This window comes from Gekko japonicus, unplaced genomic scaffold (assembly GCF_001447785.1).
Source record: "Gekko japonicus isolate JY-2015 unplaced genomic scaffold, Gekko_japonicus_V1.1 scaffold635, whole genome shotgun sequence".
Lineage (NCBI taxonomy): Eukaryota > Metazoa > Chordata > Lepidosauria > Squamata > Gekkonidae > Gekko > Gekko japonicus.
In genome coordinates, this window is record NW_015161422.1 from 689,841 (window position 1) to 706,723 (window position 16,883).

Below are 16,883 nucleotides of genomic sequence, written 5' to 3' on the forward strand. Positions count from 1 at the left end.
TGAAGGGGGGGGGGGGGGGACATAACAAAACCACTTTCAGCAAAGCCAGGAAACAGCGAACAGAAAGCAAACTGAGAGCTGAAGGGACAAAATTCAATGCAGAACGAAAAAGAAAACCCGACAGACATGCAAGGTGAAAGTGGGGGGAAATGCAGAACAAAAAAGAAAATGCAACAGAGAGGCATGGTGAAAGTGAGGGAAACCACTGGTGCATAAAAGGCCTTTGTATTGCTCAGCATAATGTGTGTTTTCTGATACCATCAGCAGCAAGGTACAGCTATGACTACAGTGCTCTCTGCTGGCCGTGGAAAATAACTCTTGAGATTATTTTGCTTCCTACCTTTGGGGAAAACATCTGCAACAGAACGATAATGGGAGAGATTTGCCCAAGGACTAGCTCTTTCCTCTTACCCCACCTAGGACAATATTAGCATGTACTGGTTGGGACAGGTTGACAGCTAAGTCTTCCCCAGCCTGGCCTCAGGTTTCAGTTGAGAAAAGCTTTCTCTTTGCTTTTCCCACTGCTTTTAAACAAATCAACCTCCGATTCCCAAAGTGTGTGCCAAAGCATACATGAGAATTACTAGAACTACTACCTCTGCTGCTGGTGGTGGAAAGCGCTGACAAATTGCAGCCAACTTATGGGGTCACAGCCGACCCCAAGGTGGTCTGCCATTGCCTGCCTGTGCATAGCAGCCCTGGACCTCCCTGCTTAGCTTCTGAGATCTGACAAGATAAGGCTGCCTCTGCTACAGACAGGTAATTTCGTCATGTCTCCATTGGGTTATGAGTGGATTATTCTGCCACTCCCATGCAAAATTGCAACAGAATTGTGCTTTTGGAAGAGGCTGCATGTTACAACTCTGCATGAATTGCTTCTCCTTTCCATAAGCAAGTATATCCAGATTTATGCAGAAACTTCTGAAAGTTGCCCTTGTACACTCTTAAGGTAAACTCTTTTGGGCATAAAACATGCCTCTGGTTTTAGTTCAGAAAAAACAAATGTCCCTCATCTATCAGAAATCTGACAAATGTGTACACGACTGCCAAATCCTTGTCTCCGTAAATGTATTCAGAAACAAAACCATCCACGACCCATTTAATAATCTGACCACAATGTTTATTAAATATAACCAGGCAAAAGGCACAATAAACTGCATTATTCAAGTATTTGCATAGATGCATTGAGATCACATTGTAAACCTTTCATACATAAAATGTGACGTGTGGTGCATAAGGTCTCCCAAAATAATAAAAAAGAAAATCACAATATTTTTCTCCCAACCTATTCTGTTAACATTCACATGAAAATACAAAATTATTTATGGTTTACTTTACTTATTAAAGGTAAGGTTGCCAAGTCTCCGCTCTGACAGCCCTCCCTTGAGAAGCTGCATATAAGGAAGAAGTTCAGCAGTTCTAGTTTCCTTCCTTCAAGTACAGCAACCATTTAAGAACTCGCCTCTCCTGTCTTGCGTAGGATAGAGGCCTTCATCTTATCACTGTAGGAATCAGGCAGCATTGAGGGGTGGGAAGGCAGACAACGACCGCTTGATTCTAGAGCACTTAAAGAGGTCCCAGGTGACCCTAACTGATCAGTTTAAAATGTTTTATTTGAATTCTATGCAGTTGTTCTTTGAAATATGCTGAGATGGCTTAAACTTTGGTATGACCAATGACAAGACTCACTGGCTGATTTCACACTAGAGCTGCCTCGGTGTTGCGCCGCCATCTGCCCCAATTTGGTCAATTTCACACCCGAAGCTGTGTGGCTGCATTTGACCTGCGGCTTCGCCCAATTTCCTCCGCAGTTTCGTGATCCTCAAAAAACAGGATCACGAAACTGCGGGGAAAATTGGGCGAAGCTGCGAGTCAAAATGCAGCCCTGCAGCTTTGGGTGTGAAATTGACCAATAGTATCGGGGCAAACGGCAGCGCAACATTGAGGCAGCTCTAGTGCGAAATCAGCCACTGTTTATACATCTGACTGAACTGCAAAGAGAACCGGTTTGTTGTGCCTTCCCAGTTCCCAGTTCAAGCAGGATTTTTGATCACACTGTCCTGATGTGGCCCAAGATTTAGGCTGAATAGATACAGACGAACAAACACGGCTGTTGAGTTTACTGGAGAATACACACGTTCCATCTTGGAGTAAATTGTTGGCGTGGGACATTTTAAAGTATATTACATCAGTTATTTAAATTAAAAGGGGATACAAAATATTTGAAAGTTGTCAGATTTTAAAGGAGTGCTCTATGAGACTTTGAAACAAGTGTTGGGACTGAAAGGACATGAAGACCACAAGGAGAGAATTTGCAATGATCAGAACCACTTACCAGTGGTTAGATATTTAGTAAATATAAACTACTTACATGTTACGATGAGAACAATACAGGTACATCATTAAGGTAACTGTTGTCTGACCAGAACTGAATGCATGTGAATAAGTCACCAGAGAATTTTGCGTATCCACTTGGACTGTGTACTTTTGAAATGTAATTGGAGACAACTGTTCAATAATTCCTCGCTCCAGTCTTAACAGCATAACCAAGCCAGAAATGAAACTATGGGCTCTTAAAGATAATAATGCACATTTTAAAATCCATGTATATTACAGCCAGCTAATCTTAATGAGTCTGTATTAAGAAGACCTTAGGTAAATGTTCTAAGTATGCCCAGCCATTGTAGTTTCAAATTTGCTAGTGAACATCAGAAAGGAAACATCTCCTCTTTATGCATAGCACCAACATACTGCAAAGAAAAAAGGAGAAATCACAGTGCAAACACAACACCCCAAAGATTTAAAAACCTGAGATAATATACCTAAAGCCTCAGATCAATAATAATGTTGCATCTTTATATCTGGAACTTCCAGATTGTTTAAAGTGCATTAAGACAGCCTGCACGATGGTGCCCACTTACAGCAAATTCATATATAAATCAGCTGCCTATTAGTCAAAGCACCATGAATGAAACTTCCAGCTGAGCCAACAGATCTTCATTAAGACATCTAACTGGTTTGTTGAATTAGGTATTTGCAGGTGAATTGACATGTGCAGCCCAGAAGGGAAGCATAAAGCTTGTGATCGTTTGTTGAGTGAGGTGACTAACAGCAAAATATCATGGTGATAGGACAATAATCCATAGTTCCCCACTCCATTGTGATTACCATTTGCCTGTAGTACCTTTTCTAGGGGCTTATTCACGTCAGATCTATTGTTGTAGCACCAGCACTAAAATCAGAAATATGCAAATATTATTTCAGTTATACTGAGAATTGGTAAAGGATTACATCCAAGTCAAATAATTCAAAATTAAACCTAAGGTACTGAACTCTGTGCAGTGGCTTAGAAAACCAAGGTACCTACCAAAGTTCGATAGTGCCACATGTACATCCTGAATGAAGATTATGACTGCAGACTAATTTATACTGGGATAAAATTCATAAAGTAAACTTTCTGTGTGAACAAGCAATCTCAGTCTAATGAAAGACAAATATGCAAAAACTAAACTGTGTATTATATAAACAAAATGATTTGTAAAAAAAACCAACTGATAAGTAAATGCAGATCTATGAAAACTTGAAAGGATTTTGCTAAAATTTGGTGGATTAGATAAAGCATCTTCTTCTGAAACCACCCAAAACAATGATGATGCTCAAGCCAGAGTTATTTGGAGTACAAATACTTGCCCCCCCCTCTCAAACAGTGATTTGCTAACCTAGCATCTGAAAACAGTGGCTGCTCCACATATGACTTTTTTACATAGAGATAATATAGGGGAAAGGTGTCGTGTAAGAGGTATGGCATAACAGTATATAGATGGGAGTCAAGTCTTCCAGATAAAGGGATGTTTGCACCACTAACCACAGATGATAGTTTACTAACTTCTTCCTAATTGGAACTTAAGTCACAGAAGAAAAAAAGTTCTATATAAAGCATCTGTCAATTGTCAAAATTGTGATGGACTGGTCCTCCTCCCACTATTTTTAATGAGACATATTCCTCAACTGCCATGTGCCATAGTGGGTCACAAGAGAGGAAGCACTGGAATAGAGGGGGTGGACCAATGGAACTCCAGTACTAGGGGATCAAAAATGCCAGGCCAAGAGAGATCACTGTGGGGAATAAAATGCCACAAAATCCTTCCAGTATTCCATGCAGCTAAGCAGAATTCAGAGGACTATGGAGGCAAAGTGCAAAGTACAGACTGAAGTATTATACCACCGATGCTTTGAAAAAACAGAAGGCCATGATCAGAAAAACCTTTGGGCTGAACAATGATAGCCCCACAGAAAAAAAGAACTCATACAGGTAAATAATAAACTCTGTTAAATCCATTGCAGAGGGAAAGAAACCCTCTTCTCCTGAGCCAACGTAGCAAAATTCCATGAGATTAGGAAACTTCTCCATAGGAAGTACTTTGAAGGAATCCCCATTGGCTATGAGAATATAGAAAGGACATCATGGTACTCTGTTCTCCAGGGGGCTGTTCCAGGTTTTAAGCAAGTATGTAAATGGTCTTGGGAAATATGACAGGGATGCATTGATGTTGATTACGTCAGTTCATCTTCAATTGGGAAAAGTATTGGAAGATAATCAAGGCCTCTTTCCCCTCCTTTTGGCATACTGCAAGTTTTGCTACAACATTTCAATGCTGCCCCTGTAACTCCGATAATGAAAAAATTCCAAAAGATAAAGTAGGTCATATTTAGCCATGGCGTGCACTGGTGAAATGCCAACCCATTTCCATAGGAGTTGCATCTACAAGTGCCAAGGATGGTAGATAACTTTACTAAAACCAAGCCTGGAATTTGCCCCACAGTCATATGAGGAGAGCAATTTGAAAAGTGTACACGGCCAGCATGTCTTCTTCCTGGAAACAAAAGCCAAGTGTCTCAAGTGAAGTCACTGGCTGGAGGGTACAAGTGTGGATTTTGGTACTGCAACATGAACTCCAGTGGCCTTACTTCCAGGTACCCACTGCTCCAGAATTTTTGATAGCTGAATTCTAGAAAAGAAGAAAGGATTATGAGTATTTGTGGAATGGACACTGTCAGATCAGAGGAACAAGGAGTCTGCTAAAATTCAAGAGGATCAGTAGATGGGAAAAGTTTGTTTAAAAAAAACCGTTTTGAGTCACTTGCAGCCTTTTCCACTATATAACAGCTTGATCGTCTGTATACCCAGCAGTCTCACTAGCTGCAATGGAACTTACTCTCAAGTTTATCTAGGATTGCCACCTTCAGTACTTTTCATTTTGCTTCACACTGAGTGCTTTTTTCCTGGCACACTTCCATCTCAACACTCATGCTGCTGCTGAAGTAAATCCTCAGGACCACGCTGTTACAGAGTAGCCCGCTCACAACAGGCACTTGGACCCTAAAAGTCTCTGACTGTCTTAAAAGCAACACATTAACCATTAAACCTATCCAATCATTCGAGTCATCTTCAGGGGCCCTGCTTCAGGTCTCCCCAGCACCTGAGGCGAGATACGGAACAACCCAAGAAAAGGCCTTTGTGGTTGTGGTTTTAAAACTTTGGCACTCCCTCCCCAGGGAGAGTCATCTGTCTCCCTCCGTCATTGTCTTCTGCCATTCTGCCTGGCACTCCCTCAGAAACTCTTATTAGCTCTCCTCCCTGTTCATATGTTTTGTTTTAAATATCATATATACATATAAATATCATATATACACACACACACATATATACATATAAATATCATGTGTGTGTGTGTGTGTGTGTGTGTGTGTAATACTTTTTCATGTTTACTGACTGGGGGACTCTGAATTGGGTGGAAAGATGTCATATAAATAAATAAACCACAAGCCTGTGTAAGGAACGATCAGTCTCCTCAACGAGCATACAGTCCAGATACCAGTCTTCTGAACTTTATTTATAATCGACCTAGTTATTCTTAAACAGACTAAATAAACAAGAATCACAATTATATAAAAATACGAGCATATTAGCATAAATAATTGAGATTATAAATGTAAAAGGATCTATGTAATCCCTTCTCCAGTCTAGCCAGCATTTAAAGATAGAATGTAATTTCTAAAATTCTAAACAAATGTTTTCAGAATATGTCAGACAGTTTTACGGTAACTTAGGTTCAAGCAATTTGGGTTTTTTTTCTAGGGTGTGACTATCTTGTTAGACACAATTATGTGAGCTTCATATGACTTTATTAAGCCATCTAATTCATTTTCTCTGATGGCATTGATGTAAGTCACCTCTGAACATCCCAAAGAATAATAGTTGCAAATTCTGTTCCACTTATTCTGAGATTTATTTTGGGCATAAAGCCACCAATTCATAAATTATCCTTCTCAAGACTGAAGCCATAGGTGTGCTGCAACAGTGAAAAATGCATATTTGCAGATTTACACAAGAACCTAAAAGCAAACTCTCTGGTATACTGTGTCAAAAACATCCTAAACAGTAATTTTGGAAAAGTTGCTTTGCATTTAAAAAAATGTTGCATGTCCCACCTGATGGATTCCTGGATTTCTTGCCACAGCATGTGTTGGTACTGCATTTGCATTCATGGTGGGAATCACAGATCTGTTGTTTGAAGGAACAGGATTAGCAGGAAGAGCCTTCTGAGGGGGTCGTGGTCTGGAAGAATCCTAGAGCAAATAAAGCAGTGATGGTTAAAGTCTCCTTCTGAGGCTCAGTTCAGACAGATAAGAAAACCAAAGTCTATTTTAACAACAGGGTTGTCAGGCCACCCAGTAGAGGCTGGGGTTCTCCACCACTAGGCCCTGTCCCCCAGCTGTCGATCAGTTGGCCAATGGGAGACTTACCAGTAGAAAGAAGAAGGCCTAGCCATGTTGCCAGTGTTGCATGGGAAGTGATTTCATCATGCCAGCAACTTCTGGGTGATGCTCCATTATTTGGGGAAAAGCTCTGTGGTAGAAGCTGGTTTAACCATAGAGTTTTTGTCCAAATACCAGCTCATCACCCAGAAGCTGCTGCATGATGATGTCACTTCCAGTGCAATGCCCAGCAATGTGGTCCAGGACTTATTTCTTCTGGTAAGTCCCTCCCCCCAAATCCCCTGCTGGTTGCCAGGAGGGACTTGGCAACCCTATTTAACAGTGATTTGTTTTGTGAAATCAGGTTTCACATCACAGATAATCATTCAGATCCTGGCTTGCCTCAACAAATGCTGTGTTCATTGCTGTTTCCCCACACTCTCTACTATAGAGACCAAGCTGGTATCCCAAATGGCAATACTGCGGAATGCAGATTACTGTAATGAACCATATTTAGGGCTGCTCTTGCAAAATGTATGGAAACGTCACCTGGTACAGATTGATGCAGCCAGGACGCTAACTGGAGCGGGTCACAGGCACTATTATCAGCCCCAGTGCAAGGTTCTGGTGCTGATCGTTAAAGCCCTATATGATCTGGGGCCAGCATACCTACTAGACCGCTATGGTCATCTTCTAAGCCCCTGTTTGGGGCTTAAAGCTAGATGGGTGACAGGGATTTTTGCCTGCCCTTTCTATCACTGTCTTCTGCCAGTGAATGAAGATTTTTAAAATTTTCACCTGGTGTTCCCTTAATAATCCCTCCTTCCTGCCCCGTGTTCTTAATTGTTTCTTTGTTTTTATACATGCACATTTTAGTTTTGGTTTTTAACCCGTTTTATGATGTATTTGTACACTGCTCTGTTATTAGTTAGCGGCCCTGATTGGGCTGAAAGGCAGATTATAAATTCGGTGAATAAAACAAATAATAAAATAAATGTTGGAAGCAGATGTTAGGCACCCAGAATTCATACAGCTATCTCTGTTGTTACCCAGCCATACAAACGAGTCACCAGATCTGGTTTAGAGTCTCTGCCTGTAGAAAACCATTTACCTGTGGAATGACAACTTTTGGAGCGGGAGGTGCTGGCCTGCTTGGTGGAGTTCGTTTTGCCAAATTCTTCACTTCACTCTGGTGCCCTAGAGTGGGGGGCTTCCTTGTGTTGCTAGCTGGAAGTGCAGGTGGTAGCTGGACATGGAGTTTGAACTTTGGAGCTGGCTGGCAGTAAAGCACTTCAGGGTTTGCAGGGACATTCTGTGTGCCGATGACCTTCACACAAGTCACAAAGAACAAACAAAATGGCTGTGAAGAAAGAAAGGCGGAGGTGCAAGACATGCATGTTGCTCTGAGCTCCTAAGAGAAAAGGTGAGACAGGAATAAGACAGACCTCTGAAGAACACAGAGCAGCCCATATTTAACAATATTTGTGGGACAAAGTGCATCAGGAAAGTAGATAGGGGGACAACTCGGGGACACAGGGGAAGAGAGAGTAAGGGGACAGCTAGAGGAAGCGACTCAGCAGCAGGAGCAGCAGGAGAGAGAAGTGAAGCTATCAGGGAGAGCTGAGAAGGCACAAGCAGTTTTGTTAATAAAGACCTTCACTGTCATTATTGTCTGACGTTCATCTACATATTACCTAGCATGAAACACCATAGACCATATTAACAGCCAGGCCTCCTTTTGGCCTTGCAGCCAGTCTGATTATTGAAAAACTTCAGTGTTTGGGGAATCACCAATGTCAACCTGCACTTTTCCACAGCAGAGCAAACAGCATCTCTGTAGGGCCACACAGGTCACAAAAACAGAGCAGGGGCTTAAAACTCTCCCTTACATCTCACATAGGGTTGCCAGGTCCTCTCGTCACTCTGGCGGGGGGATTTGGGGCGGGGATGCCCCCAAGCCCTGCCCCCAAGCCATGGCCACCCCTCTCCCTCCCCTCCTGCAGAAATTTAAAGAGCTTCGGCTGATCAGCGGGGAGCATGTGGCCCGCTGATCAGCTGGAGGGGCCTTTAAATCTTTCAGCAGGGAGGGAGAGGGACCGTCACCAGCCGCAGCTCTGCTCACAAAAAGACCCTTTAAAGGGTGGCAGGGCAGTGGTGTGCGGGCCTGAATTGCCACTGGAAAATCAGCAGATCACTGCTGGGAAATCAGCCCCCACCCTGCTTGCAAAAACACCCTTATTTGGATGAGCTCCTCTCTCAAAATTCCTTTCTCCCATGGTTCCACCCCCAAATCTGCAGGAATTCCCCAACTTGAAGTTGGCAACTCTAGCCACCATCCCTACCAGGACTGGGCCCCCTGCTGCATTTTGAAAAGTTTTTTTAAAAAACCTAAACAGCACTGTGTGCCCTTGGTGGATACCAGTGATACCCTGGTGTTATCGTATCACCCTCTCTCTGTGAACCAAAGTATACATCACTTACTCTGTCTCTGCATTCTGCTTCTCCTCCGGGCTAATTTAGACTGTGGCTGGGAGCTTCCAGCAAACTTAAATGCAGTTTCTAGGTATGCAGGAGTCTGATTCAGATCAAGGCTACAACAAGAAGGGAGGGTTTTTTTAAAAAAAATCTTCCCTTGTGCCATTTTCTGAGTTTGAAATGACCTTGTGGAGCCATTATTCAAACTTTTTGGCCCTGTGTGCCTTTTTCTGAGTTTTAAAAATGCTGGGAACTCTGGTTTAGCCTTAGCTCTATGTACCCATGCATCATTTGTGAGTATCCCCCTTTGCCCTTTCTTCAACTTGCTATCCCTTCAAGCCCCTTTGATTATCTCCCTCCACAAGGCTGACAGGGCAAATAGGGCAGTCTCAGAAACTCCTGGCTGTTCCCCTTGCCTTTCAGGGGTGTGCTTGTACTGGGAAGTGCAGCCAGTTCTAGGCTTTTTCACACTAGAAGACTGCTTTTCCATGTTCCCCGTGCTCTCACTCTACCCTCCTTCACATTTGAGTGTTCTTCTATAGGTATAGCAATGCAACCTTCTGTGCTTTTTCAGACCAGGTTTCCAGTTCTTTGAGGATGAGGAGTAATCATCAGGAGCCACCCACCTAGCCTGAGGATTTTTTTATTAAGATCACATTGGACTGCTCTGTTTGGTTTATGTGCTTTTAAAGGTAAAGGTTCCCTTGCTCGAAAGCCAGTCGAATCCGACTCTAGGGTTGCGGTGCTCATCTCCATTTCAAAGCCGAAGAGCCAGCGCTGTCCGAAGACGTTTCCGTGGTCATGTGGCCGGCATGACTAAACACCAAGGCGCACGGAACGCTGTTACCTTCCCACCGAAGTGGTACCTATTTATCTACTTGCAATTTCTTGCTTTCGAACTGCTAGGTTGGCAGGAGCTGGAACTAGAGACGGGAGCTCACTCCGTCATGCGGCACCCAGGTCTCGAACTGCTGAACTATCAACCTTCCACAGCCTGCAGTTCAGCGTCCTAACCACTTGAGCCACCGCAGCTCCTTTTAGGCACTGGTAATAGACTTGACTTGCTTTTATTGATTTATTCTTATTTATTCTTTTGAAGAAGAGGAGATTGGATTTATACCCCACCCTTCACTCAGAGTGGCTTACAATCTCCTTCCCTTCCTTTCCCCACAACAGACCCCCTGTGAGGTAGGTGGGGCTGAGAGACCTCTGAGAGAACTGCTCTTGAGAGAACAGCTCTGAGACTCCGAGCTCTGAGACCTCTGAGAGAACTGTGGTCACCCAGCAGTTGCATGTGAAGGACTGGGGAATCAAACCCGGTTCTCCCAGATTACAGTCCGCACTCCCAACCACAACACCAAACTGGCTCTTCCATCTTGTGGTTAATGCCATTGGGGTTTTAAACTGGATTATTATTTGACTGTTCTAAAAATGTTTTATCCTGTTTGAAGTTTGTTGTGAACCGCCCAGAGACCGTTTGCGGGGGAGGGCAGGTTGTAAATATAATAAAATAAATAAATAATATTTATTCAATGGTCTCTGCTTGTTTTATTGACTTGTTTTAATGAGTTGATTGGTTTTGTTTTATTGCTTTAGCTGTCTGGAGGGGGGCAAACAAATTTCATAAATAGATACCGGGAATGTTTAGTTCATTCTGACTCTAGGAGGAGCTGTAATGTACGTCTTCTACTGTTCAGAGCTTATTGAATTATTCTCTTGCTTTTCTCTGGCTCTTGTAGTGCTTTTTCTCTAAATTAAATATATTCTGAAGGTCTCTCTGCTACCAAAAGGCCTGCCATTAGTTATTGCTTCTTGCAATCCAGTTGTTGCAGTAAATATTATAGAATACATGTGTGGGATTGCTTTGTTTTGCTCAGCTCTGCTAACAGACAATAGTTTAAAATAAGGTATGGAAACTAGGCAATATTCAATACCACAGCCATCTGCAGTTCTAAGTACCTTTCTATGTTCCTGTGGGGTTTTCAGCTTGAAGGCTGGATTGGCATGACCATTCACTGCATTCTGAACAGGAGGTGAGGTGCTGTTTGGGAAGAAACAACAAAGAATAGCCATTTCTAGGATCACAGATGCTTCTCAATTTATGGACTGCTTATAATAGAATCAAAATGCATATTAAAAAAGCAAAATAGCCTAAAATAGATAAGACCAGGATAAATACCCCCCCCCCCAAGAGGCCAAGGTACTGGCTATCCTGGAAAACCCAGACTCACAGCCATTGGGTACTGTTGATAAATCTCAACCACATTCCCCAGCAAGGAATTTATGTATGAGTGCACTGAATGGCTGGGAAGGGAACTGAAATTCTACCCAACTTAAAAGAAATGAGGGTAGGGTGGTGGAGCTGGAGAGACAGGTTCTTTATCAGAATACGAGACTACGGGAGTAAAAGGAAATCAACGACCATGCAGTACTTTGAAGGCAATGACAAGGAGCTTCTACTGAGTTCAGGAGCAGTCAGGAAGCCAATGTAAGGACTTAAGGAGGCATATCACATGGTCAGAACAACCATGAACATGAATGGGAAATTTACAGATGGAATTATATCACCATGCCATAAATAATCACCTGAACTGAGGCATGTTCTTTGGAGGAATGATAGACTGCTTTAGTGGCCCAAGCCTGGCTCTCCATTTATAGCAGCAAAAAGCAATTCCAATGGCAGTCAAAATCAAGATAGAAACCAGGACTCCTGCAATGATTGGCACCGCACCTGAGGAGAGAAAGAGCAAAGTCAATAATGTTAATCAGGTCAACCCATCACATAGTCTGCCCCCCCTTCCCCGGTGACTATAGATGTAACAGACCGGAAGGCAGGACTCCTGTATTTGTAAGAGTTGAGTGGCAGACGTGTAAGGTGGTGCAGTGCTGAGAATGGGGAGATCTGAATTCAAATCCCCATTTAGCCACAAACATCACTTGGGCCAATCACCCTCTATCAGCCTAACCTCTTTCACAAAGTTGTTGTGATGATAAAATGAAAGAAGTGAGAGTCATATGCATCACCCTGACCGGAAAGGAATAGGATATTTAAAACGTTTTTCTGTTACATCAGTGCGGCAAAGGTCACGGTATCATCCGAACAACACTTTCGTGGGAACAAGCCCCCTTGAGTAAACCTTAGCAGGATTCTGAGAAGACTTGCTTACGATTGCATTGAAAGTCACTGCTTCCCAAAATTCCTCCTTTCATTGATTTATTAAAAATACAGATGCTCTGTCCTCTACTGTTTCTGTGCACTCTAGTTCCTCCACCTCAGTATCCTGCATTTATGCAAATTTCCTTAATTTCCACAAGCGACATGAATCACACCTACTTTCTTGAGGCATGGGACCACTGTCCAGACTGCCTCCATTCCCAGGTTTATTGCAAAATGGAGGTGCCCATCCACTGAAACAATGGCAGTTCTGGTTATTGTTGCAAACCTGCAGAGGGAATAATTACAAAATTTGACATCAGCTTTTCCCAACTAGCACTTCCTCCTGCCTCTCCCCAAACAAGCTTTCAACTGTCATTCCAATCCCAAAAGACTCACGCTTTGATATGCAAGGCACTCTTGTGCCTTCCATTAACATCTGTTGGAGCTCAACAATTTGAAAATCTTGCTATATATGAACCTGATATTCAGAGCACATACCAGCCATCCTTTCCTAGAACTGCAGTGTTCTGAGATTCTTATCATTTCTGTGATATGAATTCCAAAGGAATTCAACCCTTCCAAAGTCTCTTGAGGTATATGCATTCCTAAAGTGGGACCCAGATGACTCCCAACTATTTTTAATCTCACAGCAGATATTCCCAGTAGCACTGTCTGGCCACAGAAAAGCATGTCCAGCGTTCAGCATTACCATCAACATAATACTCTATAGTCCTTCATGCTCCCCTTAACAAATCCTTAAGTAGTTTGGTAAATATTTGACACCACTCAGTTTCAGGTCTGAAACTATCAAGTTACTGCAATAAAAGCCCACTGAAGTCAATGGACTTAGACTGGAGTAACTCTGACTCCATGGCTGAATGGAATGAGAATTTAGGTCTCCCATTCAACACTGTAACCCCCAAGGCACATCCTAGTCAGACACCCCAACCACTACACTACACTGTTTATGAAAGGAAAAAAGAATGCTCTTAAATAATTTAGCTCATTCAGATCACACTGTTAGAAATGACATGAAGAGGGGCAGTCCAAAGCTGTAGGTATACTTTTTCTCAGCTCAATTTCTGACCTAGTAGGAAAGATGCCCTCGGTCTAGAGATTAAAACTCAGGGTCAAGCATTGGCTTCACTCAAGTGCTGCTTGAAGGAAATCCTCTCCAAACGTCTCTTCCATAACAGATCCTTCTTTATGCAGATTAGCTCATCACATCTAATAGAATTTCTGAATCTGTGTGAGTTTTTATATGTTAAAAAGTCCAGTATAAATAGGGCAACATATACTTACATAAAGACTAATGTACTAACTACTTTATTTCATTTATTTGCTGATCAAATGGGGTTGGATCCAGTGACCCATCAACAGGAGGCTGCTAATGACTGTGGGACTTCCTTGCTTTCCCCCTCCCCAAACAGTCCTTTCTAGCCCTGGGAAAGCTGATTCCTGAGCTTGCATTATTTGTGAATATTAATAGTCACACAGGCTGGGAGGCTGCAGTAGAGAAGAGTTAGGGTCCAAAACAGTCCTTCCTGCTTCTTCTGTCTATGGAACATCAGGGAGTGATATTTCCACCTCCCCATTGCAATCCACTGACCCATCATCATTATTATTATTATTATTATTATTATTATTATTATTATTATGTGTGAGTCTCATGACCCTGGGAATCAACATTCCCAGGGCTGGAAGGGACTGTTGGAGAGAGAGGAAAGTGGAGAAGATACTCAATCCTTGCATCCATAGATCACTGCATCCAACCCACTGCCTTCTTTCCAGGGACAGATTGGCCATTAAGTTCTGGTTCTGGTGGGACGATGGCTGGGGGGCAGACGTCTCATGCAGGAGAGCCCCACCAAAGTCGGGTGGAAGCCGCCATGAGCCAGCAGCCCTGACTGTGCACAGGGAAGGAAGGTGGGAACCACCACCACGAACTGGCAGCCTTCAGTTTCAGCCTGTTCTTTCCCCCTCTATCTGGGGCTGAGGGCAGGGCCCTTTCAGCCTCCCAATCTGCCTCTGCTTCTTTCATATACTGCCCTGAGCTTCTTGGAGGAAGACCGGGACAGAAATGCACTATTTTTTCTTTTTTAAAGGACACTTTCAGAAATAGGCTGCATTTTGAGCCTTTTAGACATTATTTCTGTGAATGTCCTTAATGCAGGATAAAAACAGTAGAGAACATTTTTCAAATCAAATGTACATCCTGGAACAATGTAGGCAATATTCCAAAACAATCTAAGCCAAAATGGATTCTAAAGTCCATAACCAAGTCCCCACCCAGTCGATCTGATTAAATAAGAGGCCATTCTACAGCTGAGAATTTCTCTTGCTACCCAAAATCTTCTGCTTTGCATTCTCTTCATATAGTTAGGTTTATGGAATGTAGAGAGGAAGCCAATGGAACCAGGCAAGCAATAAACACAAAGCCATGCAAAGTTCGATTTAGAAGCCAGATATTTAGACAAAAGATACTCACTCCCTGACCATTGCACTTCTTCCCACAGTCTTCAGTATCTAAGAAGGAAGTGTTCCGACAGTGGCCCTCAAAGCAGATCTATAAAAGGAAGAATAAGACTGAAGATATGAGTAACATAAAATGCTTGTAGTACATGAAATGCTAAACTGTGTGACACTACACTAACCCTGCCTGAGAAGGCCCCAAGTTCCTGGCTAGCTTCAGCAGCCATTCCAGAGGCAGCACTTGGAAACTGTTCTTGGAAACTGCTCACTGGGGTAACAGGTGGTGGAGGAATGCCAGCAACTAATTATTCTTCTACTAGGAATAAGGCCCATTGTGGAAATAAATACAACGAGATCTAGAAAGAGACTCTGGGAGAGTGCCCCGGCCTTGGGCACTCAGTGTCAATTTGCTGTGGCGACCTCAGCAGGGTATGACACCAAGTCCACCATTTTCTTCAGAGGAACTGATCTCTGCTCTGCTACACCCCCCCCTCACCTGCAGCCTCTACCGTGCTCTGAAGCCCTGACTGCTACATCACATTGGCTGTCATACAGGAGCCATCTCAGCAGGGTATAAGGACACAGAGTCCACCATTTTCTCTAGGGGAACTGATCTCTGCCATCTGGAAAGCAATTGTAATTCTGAGTGATCTTCAGCCCTCACCTGGAGATTGGCAACAATGGTTTCTCCTAACAGGCACTAAGGGTACCTCAGAACACATTTTACCTCAGAACAGCAACAGCAAACTGTTTAGAATGTTAGAGGCAAAGGCCTCTAACAACCTCTGTGCTCTGAGGCAAAGGCCAATCAGGCCGCATATGCAAATAACCTCTGTGTTCTGACTGGCTATGGGGGGGGGGAGAGAGGAACAGCAAACTGTTTAGAATGTTGGAGGCGAGACTCAGGCAATGCAGCCAGTGGATAGGGACAGCTTCTAAGTGACAGATCACGGAGCCAAAGGCTGTCGGCGCCATGTGGAATGTTCAGCAGCGTGCCACCACCAACAGAGGATTATTATATAGAGAGATTCTTTAAAATTCTTGTTGCTTGCATGACATTGACCAAAAGGTCCCTACCCTTTGCAGCTCTGCATTGCTACACATAACTTCTAAGAGGGCCAAAAATATACCAGGACTGTATTTGAGAGCTCTTATGGCATAGTAGTTAAGGTATTAGACAAGGCCCTTCAAGCTTTGGTTTCAAATCCTCGTTCAGATATGAATCTCACTGGGATAGTCATTTTGTCTCAGGATAAGCTACTTCAGCAGGGTGTTATAACGATGAAATGGGGGAGGAAATTACCATGCATGGAAGGGAAGAACCCTGAGCTCCTTGGAGGAAGAGCAGGATGAAATTAGACATATAGATAAGCTTCAAAGTTTTTCTTTGTCTGGGTATGACAGTGAGAGAGAAGCCTGGTACAGGACAGAGAGGCTTAAAGGTGAGTGTCTCCTGAACTGAGCTGCTGTTCAACAGCACCCCCTGAAGAAAGCTCCATCTCCCCCCTCTGCACTTTATAAAACACCAGAACTTGTTGGAGAATAGTGATCAAACGTCATTCCAGAGTGGAACAGTAAAACTGCAGACAGCAACCTGCACTTACATGACTGTCACCACACTTAGTTCCTGCCATCACAAGTCCTGGGTCCAGTATATCCCCTCCTTCTTCTTCATCTCGATATACATGAGTTCCACGACAGCGAATTTGCCTTCCATTCAATGTGATAGTTGTATCGATTGCAACAGCATTGGACTCCAAAGGCTTTGATGCAGAGCTTTGACACTGGATCTTCCCACACTTAGCATCTCTGAAAAGAGAAGAAAGGGTACAGTAATCAGAGCACAATCAGTGAAGTTTCTGTTTCTCTTAGACAAGATAAATTTTACTTACTATAAAACAAGAAGCTATACGTTTGAGACTTAGAACTGTTAAGAACATGACATCCATCACTTATGCTACTGAACCTCAAGAGTAGATGACTGAAACATGCTGTCAGGGGATGGCCACCTGGAAAGTTC

The 16,883-nt window shown here is 43.1% G+C and overlaps 1 protein-coding gene across 1 annotated transcript in view; it reads right to left on the reverse strand.

The window, feature by feature from the left end:
* Positions 1-4,810: 4,810 nt before the first annotated feature.
* Positions 4,811-16,883, reverse strand: part of ADAM19 (ADAM metallopeptidase domain 19) — a 50,111-nt gene continuing 38,038 nt past the window's right edge. Inside the window, exons 14-21 of the mRNA XM_015428325.1 lie at positions 16,468-16,672; positions 14,880-14,957; positions 12,569-12,677; positions 11,821-11,965; positions 11,194-11,275; positions 7,871-8,086; positions 6,493-6,630; positions 4,811-5,009 (exon numbers count right to left, since the gene is read on the reverse strand). Of these exons, the coding sequence (XP_015283811.1) occupies positions 4,965-5,009; positions 6,493-6,630; positions 7,871-8,086; positions 11,194-11,275; positions 11,821-11,965; positions 12,569-12,677; positions 14,880-14,957; positions 16,468-16,672 (1,018 nt within the window). The 3' untranslated portion in view covers positions 4,811-4,964. The remainder of the gene's footprint in view (positions 5,010-6,492; positions 6,631-7,870; positions 8,087-11,193; positions 11,276-11,820; positions 11,966-12,568; positions 12,678-14,879; positions 14,958-16,467; positions 16,673-16,883) is intronic.